This window comes from Podarcis liolepis, assembly GCF_965112155.1.
Source record: "Podarcis liolepis genome assembly, chromosome: 8".
Taxonomy (NCBI): domain Eukaryota; kingdom Metazoa; phylum Chordata; class Lepidosauria; order Squamata; family Lacertidae; genus Podarcis; species Podarcis liolepis.
The window spans coordinates 85,786,705-85,805,011 of NC_139560.1; the positions used below are offsets into that span (position 1 = coordinate 85,786,705).

The 18,307-nt window shown below is 45.5% G+C and overlaps 1 protein-coding gene and 1 long non-coding RNA gene across 3 annotated transcripts in view; one reads left to right on the forward strand and one right to left on the reverse strand.

The window, feature by feature from the left end:
* Positions 1–40: 40 nt before the first annotated feature.
* Positions 41–17,369, forward strand: LOC310714431. The gene is made up of 4 exons (XR_014529758.1): positions 41–148; positions 3,303–3,395; positions 14,465–14,623; positions 17,282–17,369. It is a non-coding gene; the product is annotated as an uncharacterized lncRNA (long non-coding RNA).
* SLC4A9 (solute carrier family 4 member 9) overlaps positions 8,776–18,307 on the reverse strand; it is a 38,965-nt gene continuing 29,433 nt past the window's right edge. For both annotated transcript variants that reach the window (XM_083519120.1, XM_083519119.1), the window contains exons 16-22: positions 17,353–17,531; positions 16,569–16,641; positions 16,170–16,238; positions 14,510–14,683; positions 11,742–11,897; positions 10,464–10,568; positions 8,776–9,557 (exon numbers count right to left, since the gene is read on the reverse strand). In XM_083519120.1, coding sequence (XP_083375246.1) covers positions 10,515–10,568; positions 11,742–11,897; positions 14,510–14,683; positions 16,170–16,238; positions 16,569–16,641; positions 17,353–17,531 — 705 coding nt within the window. In that variant the 3' untranslated portion in view covers positions 8,776–9,557; positions 10,464–10,514. The remainder of the gene's footprint in view (positions 9,558–10,463; positions 10,569–11,741; positions 11,898–14,509; positions 14,684–16,169; positions 16,239–16,568; positions 16,642–17,352; positions 17,532–18,307) is intronic.

Sequence of the window (18,307 nt, forward strand, 5' to 3'; positions counted from 1 at the left end):
GTGCTCCTCTTGGCGGCGTTCGATTGGCTCGGGCCTCCCTTTCGTTCCCACCTCCCTCCCTTTCAAGTTGTGGTCTCCGTCAGGGAGGACAGACTCCCCCGCCTCAAAACAGGGCGTATTGATTGGAAGCAAGGTGTGCATGTTAATTGTAAGGTCAACCTGTAACGGTCCACCTGCCCTTCCACTGCTCCGCGGGCCACTCCGTGGCGGGGGAAGTGATTGGGCGAGGCGCACGTCAGTCACGGGGACCAGAGGTCTGGTTCTCAGCCAACCTCCATCCCGCAGAAAAGCTTCCGAGTTGCCATTTTGTATGAGTTCCCCCCTCACGCGCCGCTCGGGTCCGCAGGCGATCCAGAAGCAGAACAGGGCAGCCTCCTCTGGCCCTCGGCTTGCCTTGCGAAGGCGGCGGGCCCCAAAGGGCTCGACCTCAGTGCGGGGAAGCCAGGAGCTTCCGCCGATGAGCAACAAAGGTCGCCGGGTGCCCCAAGCGCCCGCGGCCGCATCCTGCGCCCACCTCCGCGCCACACGCCCCTGGACTCCCCAGGGACGAGGGTCCCGTAGTCCTGCTGGCGCCTCTGACTCTCCCCGGCCCAGCCAACCATGCCCAGTGGGCAGGGTGGGAGTTGGGAGCAGGGCCGGCCCACCCAGGAGGCAAGGTGAGGCGACTGCCTCTGGCGGCAGAATCCATGGGGCGGCAGGTCCCAATGTGGACCTCTATCCCCACCCCGCACCTGTGTTCCTGATCTAGATCTTTGCTCACTCCTTCTTCCCTGGCAGGGAGGGGAGGAGCGCCATGTTGTGGTTCACCTCAGGTGCTGAAGTGTCTTGGGCCGGTCCTGGTTGGGAGTCAAAACAACGTTTGGATGGCTACAGAAGCCGCCGCTGCCACCACCACTCTTGACCAGCAGCAGTTTATGGACATAGCTGTCAACTTTTCCCTTTTCTTGCAAGGAATCCTGTTCGGAATAAGGGAATTTCCCTTGAAAAAAGGGAAACGTTGACAGCTATGATTATGGAGCCCCCTGCGCACAAAGTGTGTCCTCTGTAACCACTGAGTTACAGCCTCCGCCAATACGAAGGTGCCTTGTACGAAGCCCCAACCGCTGACAGATCTTTCCAGGGTCCTTGGGAAGGCCTCTCCCAACCATGCTCCCTGAGGCTCTGCTCTTAACCAAAGATGTCATGAAATGAGCCTGGGGTCTTAGGCATGCGCTTGAGCTAAAGTCCTCTTCACCACTGCTCACACACAGTGAAACTACCCCAGGGCCAATAAAAATTTCTAAACTCCAGGACCCACTTGGAGCAGCAGAAAATCACCGAGTCATGAGATGGAGACGGAGTTTGGCATAATCAGTTGGCAATCAGTGTCTCTACTGAGATCTAATCCAATTTTTGAAATCGCTAGCTCTTTTGCTACCATGCTTTCCTTGTTGCAGGGAGTTACATAGCTTGGCTTTCTTCCCATTTTAGGCTGAATCATCTGATCTAGAGGCTCTACCTGAAGAAGGTTTTTCTTTTATATCACCCTCCTTTTTTACTAGGGCCGTGCATCAAATTCAGCCAAAGTCTGAATCTTGAGCCAATTCGGCAGAGTTTGGTGGAGACAGCTGCAGATCACTCATTATTGGGCCTCCCAGAGTGATCCAGAGCTGTTGGGATGTGGGTGTGCTGGAGGTTTAGTAGGAAGAAGGAGCTTTGACTTTGTGCATCTGATCCCAGCAGGAGAACACACACAGTCAGACTGACCAGGATTGAACCCTCTGCTCATCAGCTAGTGAGAAGCTTACCAGTCCTGCTGGCTTCAGGGATCTGTTTAGCCAACGTGTTCCCTACAGGGGAAAAGTGTGGTTCAGGGCGGGTGGGAGGAGCACCCTTCCTCCTTCCTCCACCCCCTCCCAACCATATTTATTTATTTCATAAAATTTAAACACTGCTTGATTGTTAAAAACCACAAAGCAGTTTACAAAAAGATGAAATGATAAAATCAAAAGAAACGTCAATTAATTATACTGTAATTGATAGCAATTGTTTATTTTTATTATTTTATTATTTATTTATACTGCCTTATGGTATACTTTTCCCTCAGGGAAACTTTCCTTCCTTCCTTCCTTCCTTCCTTCCTTCCTTCCTTCCTTCCTTCCTCCCTCCCTCCTGTGTGCAAGGAGTTATTGTTGGTGCTAGCAATAGCCCGCTTAGAAGAATCTGGCGCAACTTGTAGGCAGGGCAGGCAAGTGAGGAGACACCAGGCAGGCTGAGGCCCTGTTTTAAAAATACTAATGTATGCTGTGATAGCCGGTCCTGTACTGACTTCAGCAGTAGAGTATAAACATTTTTCTTTACACAACCTTAGAATGTATAGTAATTTTACACACTACCCCCAAACTCTGCTGAGCGGCAGCAATATTCCAGGGGGTTCCAGGCAATCACCCAGGCTTGTGTTTTCATTAGAAAATCAAGGCACAGCAGAGACTGAAAACTGCAGTCTTTTATTCACATAAAGGTAAAGGGGCCCCTGACCGTTAGGTCCAGTTGCAGATGACTCTGGGGTTGCAGCACTCATCTCGTTTTACTGGCCGAGGGAGCCGGCATACAGCTTCTGGGTCATGCGGCCAGAATGACTAAGCCGCTTCTGGCGAACCAGAGCAGCACACAGAAATGCCATTTACCTTCCCGCTGGAGAAACCTATTTATCTACTTGCACTTTGATGTGCTTTCGAACTGCTAGGTTGGCAGGAGCAGGGACCGAGCAACGGGAGCTTACCCTGTGGCGGGGATTCGAACCGCCGACTTTCTGATCGGAAGCCCTAGGCTCTGTGGTTTAGACCACAGTGCCACCCCTGAAGCCTTCATCTCAAGAGGGGCTTGTCCTTCCCAGCACCATAGCTTTTGATTCAGAGGCATCCTAAGCACCATCCCTGTATCTCTGTAACAGTCTGCTCCAGCCAGCCAGCATTATTATTGGTGCTTTTTTTCTTAAAAAATGTTTAGGGGTACTCTCATTTTGACTCAATACAATCACCATTTTATAATTCAAATTGGGGGAAATACAGTAAATGGACAAAAGTACAAAGATTCACAAAATGTTTAGGGGTATGCATATCCCTGCGTACCCCCAGAAAAAAGCACTGATTATCATTACTAACTTTGTATTATTATTTATTAAATTACTGTATCGCCCTTCACAGGGCTGTTCACAACATAAGAACAAAAAGTTAGAACACAAGATACATAATAAAAGCAAGAGCTGCTGCCTTTGAATCCCTGAACGGAGTTCTGCCTAATTTCTTCTTCCTTGTTCCCAGAACACCTTGCCAAAAACCTCTGTAAAAAAGGACAACTTTTTTCTGTGTGAAATCACACCAACTTTGCTCAGGCAACCACCCCCTCAGTTACCAGTAGGGTCTTTTTCTTGAAGGCAGCCTTGTATTGGGAAGTTTTTTATGTTTGGCATTTTATTATTTTTGATATTTTGCTGGAAGCTGCCCAGAGTGGCTGGGGAAGCCCAGCCAGATGGGTGGGGTATAAATAATAACATTATTATTATTATTATTATTATTATTATTATTATTATTATTATTTTGCGATGTATCAGTTGTAGGGCCTTTGCTGCTCTGTCTGGTAGAAAAACAAGCTCAACCTGTCAGCTCACCTTAATTCTCAAAGTTCTTATTAAATCCCTGCACCCAACAATCTAAAGGGAGAAATCTGGCACCAAGGAATCTGGGGGATCCCTGTTCCCCCACTAAAAAATAGCATAACTGCTGGCAGCCTGATCCTAGAAGTATGTGCATCAGATTGCAGCAACAACAAAAGAGAAAAACCAGAGAGGTTGCCTTGCCTCTTTCATCCCAGGACAAATAGCCATGGCTGCAGTCTTGAACATAAATAGCAGGACCATAGGTCCAGTCCAGTGTTTCCCAACCGGTGTTCCGCGGCACACTAGTGTGCCGCGAGACGTTGCCTGGTGTGCCGTGGGAGGGAGGCGGGCGAGTCGGGCGGCGAGAGGCGGGGCGGCGGCGGCGAGGAGAGGCCGCCCAGTGTGGGGCTCTCACCGTCTGCTTGCCTGGCTGCCTGCATGGCGCTGACGTCACGGGGCTGTAACGTGCCCCACATAGGCACACGCGGGGCGGCGAGCGAGCGAGCTCCCACATCCCATCGCCGCTCGCTTCGGCCGGCCTACTGGGCTGTCGCAGGCGGAAGGCCTGCGCATGCGCGAGGTTTTCGCGCCTTCGGGATTCCCTTCACGCCTTCCTCCTCCCGGGTCCTTGAGAGCGCGGGAAGCGGCAGCGCGAGACCGGCGTTGAGCCTGGTAGGTATTGCGCTTGCCAAGGCAGTCATTTGGGAAATGAAAACTTGCAAAGCAAGCAACCAGTTCAATCTGAAGTACGTGTATGCTTAATATCCTGTATCTGAAACCTGTTCTGCCCCCTCCCCCACACTTGGTGCCATTTTCATCTACACATGCAGCAGAGTAAGTTGACCCAGAATAGTACCAATTCAGATGGCAGATGGGAGAATGACAGTGCTGAATGCTTTCCCATGTAGAACAGTCCCTGCAAATAAAAACCTAGCATATTTGGAAGAGGGATGCTAGCCTAACCATTACCTTCTATGCTGTTACTATTTTTTTATTTTTTTTTACATAAGTAAAAAGTGACCTTTCCCCATCTGGCATGGTGGTGTGCCTCGAGATTTTTTTCATGAAACAAGTGTGCCTTTGCCCAAAAAAGGTTGAGAAACACTGGTCCAGTCCATCAAGCTCCGTATTATCTGCACACTGACTGACAGCAGCTCTCCATCATATTCAGAGGAAGTTTAGCTCAGCCTTACCTGGAGATGCTGGGTATTGAGTGGGCATACAGAACACATGCTCTGTCGCTGAGCTACAACCCATATACATGCTTACCATAGGAGCCAACTCCTAGTGGCTGAGGGGTCTTTGCCCCCTCATAAAATATTTGAGCGGCCCCCCAAAATTGATGGGCACTGCTATTCAAATGGTGTGCAGGCACCATATCATGTGTTCAGTTATGTGGGGCAGGGCTTACTTGGGCCCCACCAATATATTTTTTTAAGTTGTCAGCCCTTGATGCTTACTTTGGAGTAAATACCACTAAACTCAGTGAACTCCTGAGAGAAGGCAAAATAAGGGCAGTGCTTTACTAGTAATAGTTATCATTAAATAGGGACAATTGGAGCTTATGCACAGAACATGGTATTCTGTTTCATAGGCCTAGGGATTAGTCAGCTGTCTGCTTTCTGGCTTCTGTCAGGAGCTTGTCCTACACTCGAGTAGGACCCTGGCAGAGACACATGCCCAACTTGCATGTTCTCTGCCTCCTGGTCGATTGTTTGGGAGCTTCATTAGCTTTCTTCAGCCTGAACATCACAGCGACTGATGCCAACAGACATCGGCTCACTTAGGGATCCGCAGAGTCCTCACAGTTGCGTAACAGACCTCAGCAACTCAGCATTATGGCTAATCTACTTTATTTACATATAAACACACAGAGAGCATTGCAACATGGCTCCCTCTCTAGCATCAGACAGCAAAGAGAAAGAACAAAGGACAATAGTCCTACTTCACAGAACACGGTAACACAAACATCCTGTCTCCATCATTTACCACTCTGTGGAGTCAAAACATACATTGTCATGTGATAGACAAAAATCCCATGACTGCAATCATGGAGCAGAAATTCTAACAGCTTCATCCACCTACAAAATCTGCCCTAGGCAAGTGAAGGGTCAAGGAGAAGGAGTTTGAACCTGTTTACAGACAATTGTAATCAAGTCTCTTCAAGATGGAGAGAAAGGGTCAACTTTTACCTAATGAACCATTCACCAATATGGTAGAGCACTGATAGTCATTGTCATGTGAAGTTTTCAGTGTAAGTGGTTCTGACTGAGTTAACTGATCACAACCTCAAGGGTAGAATACCTTACTCCCTTGACAGTGTCCAGATCAAGGGAAGTCATACTCCTGCTCTATTCTGCCTTGGCCAGATCATACCTGGAGTATTGTGTTCAATTCTGGGCATTATTTAAGGAGGATATTGACAAGCTGGAACTTGTGCAGAGGAGGGTGAACAAGATGATCAAGGGTTTGGAAACCAAGCCTTATGAGGAACATTTGAGGGAGTTGAGAATGTTTAGCCTGGAAAAGACAGACGAGATATAGCCTTCTTCAAATATCTAAAGGGTTGTCACATGGAAGATGAAACTGTAGATTTATTGATTACGCGTGACCCCGCTAATTGGATTTACGATCCCCAATTAGTTTTTTATGGCAGATCCAGCAGGTCCGGCACACTTCCTCTGAGCGCCTCTGCTCCTTCTGCTGCTCCAGTCACGCCGTAGCAGAGTTTACACAGCGGGAAAGCTATCACGTCCTTTGACAAACACACAGAGCACTGTAATGTCCATTTACAGCTCTTTATTTCATCATTTCTCAGAAAACTCCAGGACTTCTCGCAGCCATGACAAAACTGCGTCTTTCTCTCTCAAAACCCGAGAGGAACAGTCAGGAAAACTCCTCCCAGCTTCCAAAGCTGACGTCAGAATGCTGAGGCATCATGGGAACAACTTAACCTGTTAAGTTCCGACTCCCATACCCCCTCTGAATCACATTCTGACAATACCTGTGGAACATCCACATACCTCTCAGACTCACACTGTGCGAAACTTATCCACGCACCTGTGGCCTGATATCTTTCAGGTGGAATGCCCTTCGTTGTGCGACTGGATCGCCTGGGCACAAACTCAGATGCTTCCCCTGACTCACCATCACCAGCAGGTGTGTCCTCAGCATCTCTGGATTCCCCCTCTGACTTAAAACGACTTTGAATCCTCTCCATTACAGTCACCGGAGAACTAGGCTCACTCTTGACCTCTCTTTTAACAACTTGTGGAGATGCCCCACCCTGCTCCAGACTTTGGTCAGTGACCTGATCGTCATCAGCAGACTCAGCCTCTCCTTCCTCTCCAAAGAAACAAGCTTCTGCTCTGGAGGGTAGGACCTGAACCAATGGATTCAAATAATAAGAAAGGAGAATCCAACTAAACATCAGGAAGAGACCCATCACCTCCCTTAACCTGGTTTAGCCAGTCAGTTGAAGCTGTTGCTGGTGTGTGGCTGCTGACATCTTCTCACAGGTGAGAGCTGAGTGCAGTGTGGGGACCAATGGTGGAAAAACACCCCCAGAAGGAGCATGTCATGTCCCCCACCAGAGGTACTAACCCTCCTCTGACACCCCATATGCCCCAAACTCATAACGCCATTATACAAATTTATGACGTGGCTCCACTTGGGAGTATTGCACACAGTTCTGGTTGCCTCGCCTCAGGAAGAAGGCTGTGGTGCCAAGAGGCAGAGATGGCCACCAAACTGGATGGCTTTATTAGAGGATTAGATAATTCAGGAAGGGCAAGGCTGTTCATGGCTGGTAGCCATGAGGACTTATGTTTTTCCTCTACTGTTGTAGGCAGCATGCTTCTGAAGGCCAGTTGCTCAGAATCCCAGGTAGGGAGAGTGCCACTGGCTCAGGTCTTGCTTGCAGGCTTCAAGAACAGAATGCTGGACTAGATAGGCCGTTGATGGACCCAGCAGCCTCTTGTGTACACTACGCTGCTGCTGCTGCTGCTACTACATTAAGCTTCACAGCATTAGTAACCCTTTCTGAGGCCAAGTGATTCCCCACTTTATTATCAATCTCCAGTTGTTGGCAGCAAGGGGTTTCCCCATACCCCTCCAGCTTCTCATTCTTCATCATGGTTGAGGTATTTAAATACCACCTGATATTTAGTGAAGTAGGATTGAAATTTGGTATACTGGTTTGCTGGTTTTATTTCATTTTGCAACTCTGTATTACGTTTTCTTTTTCTGTTACGTACCTGCTTTTTCTGTTTCTACATGTTTCTGTGGGTAACACTAAAATTCAATAAAAAGTTGGAATGTTCAAAGAAAAGGCATTCAGGGGGCAATTAAACAGTAGTTCATCATTAACCCTTTAGCTGTGCTCAAGAGGAAGCAACAAAACAGGCAGGACCTGCAAACTTTATTGGGAAATGGGATTTACTTAAGAGTAAACCTTTAAAATTACCGTAATATTGACTACAGAGAAAGATGTTGCTGGATAATACATTGCCATACTGAGTGATATTTGGAAGCTCCATTTTAATTCTACTTCCATCGGATTATAGACAAGTACTTAAGGTGCTGTGAAACAACCCACCCACCCGGGATATAATGGGAAACTGCAAATTAAAGTTGAGGAGACAGAGTTTTGTGACACCTCCTTTAGCCCATAAATGCATAAAGATGTTTATGTTAAATTTTCTGATTTGGGGCTTTTGTAGTCACTTGGTGCATGAATCCTGACAAAACGTAGATCTCTTTGTGAAGGACAAAAAGCCTCTAGCCCTCTTCAGGTGTTACGGAACCCATGTGAAGACTGACTGTAGTGCAGAGACTCTGTACATATATTGGAAACCAGGGTTCTAGACGTTCTCACTTGCATAAGCTCATGGCTAGGCAAGCAGTAGCAGCAGCATTCTGAACTACTTGCAGCTTCCAAACCATCTTCAAGATAAGTCCTGGTGGCTTAGCTGAAGAAATAGAGAGCAGGGTGTGTCATCCTCAGCATATTGATCACAGCCTCCAAAGCTCCAGATAGACAACCGCTCCCTTTGAAGGCTTGCATATAAACTATTGTAAGTGATAAAAACTGGTCCAACATTTATCCCTGATAAATAAATGAATGCAGCAGCAATGAGCTTTTTAGTATATTTTATTTAGCATAACTAGAGAGCCTTTAAAATGAAGCGTAAGTTGCACAGGAATGTCAATAGTTTCATAAATAAATACATCAGTGACGCCTGGGGATTGGGGGAAGGATGCAATCCAGTTCATATTTAAAGGCAAATATAACGATTTCACAATGAAACAATCATGAAACAATACATGAACTGAAACAGCTATCCTTTGGAATTCGCACTTATCCAAATTTTACAAACTGTGTTTATCAAAAGGTATACAATAGGAGAAATTGTGTATAAAAATGTACGTATTAGTGAAAATAACATATAAAATTCATTAGATTAGGAGGGACTGCTTGCAAAAATGTGTACACTAGTCAAAACCTCTTAAAAATATGTTTGAAAAGAAATTCACACTGCTGTAAAATTCTGGTGAATTTTCCTGAGGATTTTTAAAATGCAAATTTAAGATTAGAAAAATGAGAAACTGAGAGATCCTTCCATCCCAAGTGAATTCACACATGCTGACTTTCTAGACGACATGGTAGCAAAGTGGAACAAGGAACATTCCAATATGGTCTGTTCAGAACAGCAACATGCATGTGAGAGCGATGGACAGAAAGATTGCCTATGCATCCTCCCCCACCTTATACTTTAATTATATCAAATGCTTTGCTTTCCTCTTCCTGTGAGACCCATCACACATCAGCCATATTCTGCAGAGTATCAGAGCTCGTCTTCTAAGTGCAGGCTGTCTCCTTTCTCTGAGACTGCTTACAGGAAACAGCTTATGGGGTTGTCTGCAAATGAGAAGAGCATTGTGACAGTCTTTGTCTCTCACACAATTATGGCTATTCTTGTTCTGCAGCCCACTCCAAATCAAGGAAGGGCCTTGCTTCTCAAAAGGTCACATTTCATTCTCTAGGACAGGCATGTCCAAAGTCTGTTTTGGGGCCCTAATTTGGCCCGTCAGTCAGTTTAATCTGGCCCCTGTGGAAGTTTATCTCCTAGGGTAAAATCCTAAAAAAAAAAGCTCAACCACTGCAATCCTAAAAAAAGGTCAACAACAACTTTGGTTGGCCCTCATGCATGTTCACTTCACGCATGTTCATCAGATCTGCCCTTCTTTGAAAAAAGTTTGGACACCCCTGCTCTAGGACAAAGGAAAGGGGCTACAATTAAAAACATATTTGAGGAACGTCCCTCCCCTCTAAACATTGGGTTTACCTGTACAGAGAGCAGATTTAGCCCTTCTCTCAATGTACGTGAAGAAGTGCTGCCATTAAAAAGAAGAAGAAGAAGAAAACAGATACTTCCAGGTGTGAGCCTCCTAACACAAGTTCAGACCCAAGTTCTCTCTGTATGGATGTTTGGTGTGTTAGCTTCCATGCATTCCCTCTTTTATAGTAATGGGTATTTACTGTATTGCTATCCTGCCACTTACAATACATCCATAGCGCTGGGCAGAGACTGATGGAATGTATTTGGAAGAGTTTTTTTCATCCCTCCTCCCTTGCCCTCCACAGCCTTTTCTGTTCTGGGCATGTGTACAGGTATTTCTCATACCCTCCAACATTTCTCCAATGAAAATTGGGACATCCTATTATTATTATTGTTATCCCTTAAGCTTTCCCTCTTAGCATTTATTCTGTGATTTGGCAAATATTTCCTGTGGGCCCTAACTCCTAAAGGAGGCCCATTCTTACATATCACACATGGTCATCTTTTGCCTTGTCCGCTGGTGAGTCTCAGTCTGTTCAGTTCACAGAGATGTTGATTTCTGGTCCTTTTTCTTGGTACATAAGTTCAGACTAAAAAGGAACAAAGGCCAAGGAGTTAATAAAGTGACAGACAAGGTAGCACACACACACATGCTTTTGGTTTTCCCTGCCTCTGAAAAGCCACTTCCAAAGGGTGAAGTGACAGGAGAGAGAATGGGTGAAGGAGACCCGGGTTCTCAGTGGGTCTCAAGAGCAAGGTCCAGCTGCAGAGTGGCACCCCCAGACCTTTCTACTCCAAGCCCCACATTTTTCCCAGCAGGAAGCTTCTAATCTAGGTCCATGGAAAGAGATGCCAACTCTTCTCCTGAGAAATATGATTTGCAAAAACCACGCACCCTGTCAGAAATATCAGCTTCGTGGCCTTAGCTGGCAAAACTGCAAGGAAAGCTCGGCTGCAAACTCAAAACATTCCTGTGGATTGCTGACTAACGCCAGGGAGGTGGACTTTAAAGCTCACTCTTTCTTGCTCCCAAGTTGGCACAACCCTCTGAATGGCCAAAATGGACTGGATTATTACACTGGTACCACTTGGCCCCTAGACTACAATTACTGGTGAAGAGTGAGGCAACACTAGGATCTGAGTAAGGAAGGATCCAGAAGAATAAAGAGCAGCTCCCTGGAGTGCCTCCCGTGTGTGCCTCCATGCACACAAACACATTTGAATTAATCTTGCCACCTTGTCCTTTCAAAGGATAGGTTTTGTGATAGGATAACTTTCCATGGGTACAATAAGAACACAGATGGTGGGACCATTGGAGTCTCTCTTTGAATGGATGTGGGGGGCTAGTTCCTACATAGCATAGATTTGACAGATGTATTTCTGTGACAACTGACAAATACCTTCAGTTTTGTGCCCACCAATACCAAAGCACAGAGTCAGGCAGCCTGACACTTCTCAAAACAGAAGCATCAACATACTTGATTGACTTGTTCCATTCTTTGAAGTGGTCTGATGGAGTATTTACCCTCTTTATAAATGGACTTAATAATGAAAAAGAGACTGGTACTCACGAAGAGTTCTGAACCAGCCACATGGTGGTTTCATCATCACCTCACGGCACATAAGATGGTTACACTGGTTTACTTCCTTCCTTGCTCCATCATATTGGCATGTTGAGATTGGGGGGGGGGGGGTAATTTCCAGCCGCTTCAGCCCCATCCCCAACCTCCTCTATCCCCATAATTTTAGTGCTGCTTGCTTACATCCTCATTGTCACTCTCGTCCTGATCTTGCTTCCTCTTCAGCTTTTCTTCTTCTTCCTTCCTGTCCTTTTCTGGCATGATGTCATCCAGCCAAGCCAGGTGATGTAAGGAGAAGATGTACTCCATTCCCTTCCGTATACCCACTAGAGCCAGCAGCTAGACGACCAGAACATCACCACACAAAGTTTTATTATGATTATTAATGACTCACATAGAACTATCAATGCATGTGGGACATTGCGGAGTAATCAAAGCAACATGATAGGTCCCTGCCCACAAGGAGCATGCAATATCTATTTTGACAATTGGAGAGACAATAAAAAGAGAATGGGGGGGTGAGGAAAGAAAAAGAAAGGAAGGAAGGAAGGAAGAAAGAAAGAAAGTGATATATACTCAGAGTCGCAAAGTGATTTCATGCTCTTTATTCAGCTCATATTGGTGAGGAGGAATGAATGGATGTCCCCTCAAAGTATCTGCTTTATATACATTATTTACACAATGGGCTGCACATGATTGGTTAATTCTGGAATTCTACTGTAAGCCAATCAGGTTGTGGATTCACTTATATCTGGAGCATGATTGGGTGGTTCCTGCCAACCAATCATACTGCTGCATTGTTCTTGGACCAATCAGACTGCTGCATTCTGAATCCTATTGTTCTAGGACCAATCAGACTACTGCAATTTGGATCCTATTGTTCTAGGACCAATCAGACTGCTGCAGTTTGGATCCTATTCAACTCAGTACATAACAGAAAGAAAGAGAAAGAAAGAAAGTAAAAGAAAGAAAGAAAGAAAGAAAGAAAGAAAGAAAGAAAGAAAGAAAGAAAAAGGCACAGTTATGCATATTTAGGTTTTATTTGGGGATGAGGGCTAAGGGGGTTTTGCTAAAGGCTGCATCATGTAAGGGGGCAGGGCTTGAGAAAAAACTGGAAGAAAAAAGGCAACACCATTCAAGTGTCTTGAGGCGGAATGCAAGTTATGAAGGGGGGGGCATCTAGGAAGAATGGCAGGGTCACCTAAGAGAGAGGAGACCTTTGGGTGGCTGAGCATGAGGTGTTGGGGGAGAAAAGGCAACAGCAGGGAGATAACAGGAAACGAGGGCAAAAACGTAGAGTTGGAAAACTTCAACAAAGTAAGAATAAGGAGTTTGTGCTAGACATGAAAAGGATTAGAAGCTGAAATAGGGATCTGAGGGAAGGAATCACATGATCAGAGCAATGAGAGAGAGGAATTACCCTGGCAGTAGAGTTTTGGATCTCAGTGAGAGGCCTGAATGTCATTAGTCAAAGATGGTTGCATTAGTCAAAGCAGGAGATAACTGGAGCACAAACCAGTTTAGCCAACAGGGCAGAGAACATTTTGCAATGCTGTATAGTGAGAAATGGCCTGGCTTGGCAACAGATTGGATATATGGAGAAAGGAAGAGGGAGGAACTAAAGATAAAGCCAAGATGTCATTCCTGGTCAACAGGTTGGGTAGCAACACAGAGAATGGTGCTGGGGCTCAACAGTTTGTGGTACTTTCCGTGGTACTTTTAGGCAGAGGTAGGCTTATCCTGAAATATAAAGCCGCTAAGGTCTCTCTCCCCCCACCCCCCGCTTTTGTGCCTTTAAAAAATGCTACCTTCTAGGGATGGTGAAGAAATGCAATTCACTTAACATTTAAAACCAAATTTATGACATTTGCATTTAGCAAATCAATACATGGACTGAGGGTTCATCTACACTTGTGCTGCTTTCCTCCTTACCGCTGAATCAGGGCAAATGTCAGTCAAGTTTTCTGCAGGTTGACCTTTGCTCCAATTCAGCAGTAAAGAGAGGTTTTTCTCAGGTAAAGCAGCAGGGCAAATGGAAAAACTCTTGGGCCGGTTCTCTTGAGGCACCGGTCAAGCGAAAGTGCGAACGAGGCCTGACACACAACCACCCTTCAAAAGTCACACTTCTCTGAATTTCACAATGCAGTTCTCTAACCAAACAGTGTTTACAAAAACACATAGATGGGGGAAAGGAGTGCATAAAAATGAACAAATTGTTGAAAATAGCACCCAAAAATGCATTGTGTCAGGAGAAATTGCCTGCAAAAATGTGTATGCAAGTCAAAACCATGCAAAATGTGTTTATAAGAAGAATGTGCACTAAAATGTTGAAGAATTTTTGTGAGGATTTGAAGCAATGACTTGACTGCCCCGTTTTCTCTGAAATTTGGTAGAGAATGCTCCTGGCTTGGCATCATTCCCATGGACATTCTGCCCCAAATGTTAAGGGAATGCCACTGGGCTACTAAGGGCAGCCAAGACAGTGCCCGAAGTGGCAGCAAAGTGTTTTTTTCTGATTAAAAAGCAAAACACAAATGTAGCCACCATACGACAGCTATCAAGGCCTATTGAAGCTCCAATAATGAAATATTACTTTTATAAATACCAGTATAAAATATCTGTGGAAGTAGAATACTGACATGGGTTATAAAACAGTCAAATAATATTTGGTAAATATTCGGCAAATAGCAGACACCAGCATTCGTAAGGGAGAATTTTTAAGAGATCTTTTGGGGCAAATGCACTTTCTCTCTAGTCAGGTGTCATCAGGAGGAATCGAGGGCTAGAAAGTCCTGGAGTGGGAAGGTAAAATTCACACTGCGCTAGAGTGGATAATAAAGGAGTTCAATATATAGCAAAAGCCAGGAGAGAAAGCAGTTGGGCAAATTCTCTCACTGAATCCACAGGTGGAGCAACCAGAAGAAACTCATCCCTGCCCTAAAGACTCTTACCATTAATGGGAAGATTATGGCAGCTGCCGTCGATTTAATAATCCACAAAACAGCCAGGCAAAGCACCTGGATGAAGGTGAAGAGATGCACTTGGCGTAGAGGAACATGACGGAGGTAAATGAAGTCCGGCTGGTGTTTGGCAGGCATGAGCAAGAGCTGGAGTCTGTCTGTGAGCTGAGAGTAGAGGAAAGCAAGAGACATGATGTGGAGAACCTTCCAGCAGGCACCAAATAGTCCTTAGGGGAACTCCAGTTCACTGAAAATGTTAGTTTTACTAAAGTAGGCATAGTGTATTGGTTAAGAATGAGCTGGGAAGCACTTGCTTCAGATCCTAACTCAACCATACTTAGTAGTATCATTAGGCAAACCCTTATATCTGATCTATGGGGATGATACTAGCCTCCCTTGCAAGGCTGTTGTAAGAATCACTGAGATAATATATGTGAATCATTGTAAATTATACTATTGTATTCTGCCTACAGCCCCTGGATTAGAGGCACTCTTTTGGGGATTCCTATGTGTTCTAATGTGATGACAAAGATAACACAAGAATAAAGCTCAGAGCAGATCCCTCAGTTGCGTCACAAGCCCGGCTTCCTCCCAGGTTCACAATTAAAATGACAGATCTGTCTTCCAGGGAATGAAATGCTGGCTAAGCCATTGGTCATTCCCTGCCCCTTATGCTTCAGATGGGCTACAGCCCCTCCCCCTTTTAAAAAAAGCACTGCATATATACTTCTCCATCACCTAATTAATGATAAAATGTGTTTTAAAAAACCATAAAATGGAAACCACATGTTTCCACAATGCAGTATTCCCAGACCATGCTCCTTTAACACTAAAATATTGCATATTGGTGCAGACATTCATATACATACATACATACATACATACATACATACATACATACATACATTACTGTGTATGTGTACACACACACACACACACACACACACACACACACAAACACAATTCTAACATGACTCTTTCCCTCCCCCAAAGATATATAAACAAGCTGCCTTTGGGGAAACTTGGAGGAGCTTTTGGAAAGGCTGCCGCCACCCCCTCCCTTCCTCAGAACCCCTCCTTGTTGCTCCACAAGGCTGCTGCATTAAGAAGTTCTCAAGTCCATTTTTATTTTATAGGTGGGAGGAGGAGGAGCAAACCCTCCCTCCATTTCTTTCTCCCATCTCCAGTCACAAAACAAGCAACGGCAACACAAGTAAAAATCAAAATACTTTATTTCATTTACACTCCTAAGATTTTTTTTGGGGGGGGGGGGTCCTGTACTGCATAAACTCATCAAGGTCTCACTGAACCCAGAAGTTTGGGGAACCCTGTTCTGGCCAGACGCAACTCACATTGACACCGCCTTCCATCTTGCACAGTCTTCAATAGCTGCCCGACCGAGGGAGCTAGAAATCGGTTAGAGCCAGTGGCGTAGCGTGGGGGGTGCAGGGGGGGCCGGCTGCACCGGGCGCAACGTCTGGGGGTTAGGGTTAGGGGGCGCAAATCCACGGGTTAGGGGGCACAAATCCACGGGTTAGGGGGCGCAAATTACTTGCCTTGCCCCGGGTGCTGACAACCCACGCTACGCCACTGGTCAGAGCACCTCCTTCCCCACAATCCAAAAATGCTTCCCCTGCTGTTCTGCACTCACCTGAATGCTGCTGAGTGCAGACACACCCATGTAGAGGAAGATGCCATACAGGACAGGCATTGGGATAAACTGAGGGGAAAATCAAATCCAAAATATAAGCATGACTACGCAAAGACTGAATTCTAGAAAACATTACCTGTCCACAAGACCTTAAGAATGATTAGATGCAAAGAAGGGCAGAACTCCTGAACTTCTAATAATTGTATATTACAGGCAATTTTGGCAGTCTTGCCGATTTAGAGTCTGCAGCAACTGTAAGAGTACTTGACAGCAGGCAAGTTCAATGTTTTGTAATCAAACCATGTCTAGAACCATCATTAGCCACTATTAGCGAGTATCTAACAGAGAAGGGAGAAGAGAGGCGCTTGCAACTTACAAACAATTAAAGGCTTTTCTTACCTTGAGTACAGGTGCCAAAAACACAGACAATCCTGTTAGGATGAAGACCATCAGACCTGTCACCCTTTGCTCCCTGCAAGGAAAAGCACTTTATATTTCAACCATCTTCAGAGGCAACCCCACATATAACTTGTTACAGTAATCTAACCTAGAGGTCGCCAGAGCATAGACAACAGAAGACAGGCCATCTGTGTCCAGAGAGGGGCGTAGCTGGGCCACCAGCCAATGCAGATGGAAAATGATACGGCCTAGGACCCTTGTACCTACGGGACCGCCTCTCCTGGTATGCCCCACGGAGGACCTTAAGGTCCACAAATAACAACACTTTGGAGGTCCCAAGCCTCAAGGAGGTTAGATTGGTTTCAACTAGGGCCTGGGCCTTTTCAGCACTGGCCCCGATGTAGTGGAACTCTCTGTCACAAGAGACTAGGGCCCTGCGGGACTTGACATCTTTCCGCCAGCCCTGTAAGACAGAGCTGTTCCGCCTGGCCTTTGGTTTGGACTCGGTCTGACCCTTATGTTTCCCTCCCCTTAGGGTCTTGATTTATCAGCTACTGATGGTGCATTTTAAATTGCATTTTAACCTGTATTTTAATTTTTTTCCCTCCCCTCCTCCTCTTTCCCCCCTATTGTTTTTACTGTGATTTGATGTTAGCCCGGCTCTGGCGGGGAGGGCGGGGTATAAATAAAATTATTATTATTATTATTAAAAGCACTCTGCGCCACCAAGGCCTCCCGAGCCTCAAGGGACAGCTGTGGAATAAGGACGCATAATGCACCATACCTGATTCCAAGGAACTTTGGCTGCTCCCCTGGAGCGCAAGTGGTGCTCTCCTTCTTAAGGCTGTCCATGTGGGCCAAAGAAATGACTGTGGCCGACACATACCAGGGCAAACCCAGCATGGAGGTAAAGATCATCAGCAGGGAAACGCAGAAGAAATCCAGGTGAAATCCTGCCCCTTTCTGCAACAGGACAGCCATGTTAGTAACGGGAGACTCAGGCTGAAGAATACACAGTAAAGCCTTGCTTCTTATTTCCCATTTTAGGTGTCTTTTGATTTCTTGCAGCAAATACAATCTCCCCCATGATAAGCAATATAAGATGCCTCGCAGCAGCCTTGGGAGTCAGAGAAGCAGAGAGGGCCAAAACAGAGTTGGAGGCCAACACACTCCCTAAGTGGCCTTGTGGATTCTGGGAATTCTGTGTCCTTGTCTGAAAGTGTCCAATTCACGACAACTGTCCTCTACCACTCATGCCTCAGCACCTTATCAGGATAGGGCTCCTATACACCCAAAGCTATTAAGAACGACATGAGGTATGCTTTGAGTGTATTGCCAGCCGTCTAGAAAACCTTTTATAGCACAAAGGGGGCTTTGTTTGTTATCCATTTATTCCATGACAGCTACTTGCATGATTCAGCATACCAGGAGGGATCATAAGTCAGGATGAGGAGCAATTCAATTCAGTTTGTACTTCTATCCTAATCTAACAAATTCACACTCTCTGAAACAATATGCAAACTGAAACACAGCTATCCTTCCAAATTCACACATCTGAATTTTGCAATATTTTCCCCCAACCAAAATATATTTTACAAAAATGCATAGATTAGGCAAAAGTGTGCATAAAAATGAAGATATTAGTGGAAGTAACATACAAAACTGCATTGTATTAAGGAGAAATTGCTTGCAAAAAATGAACAATTAGTCAAAACTACATAAATAGATGTGTTTTTAAA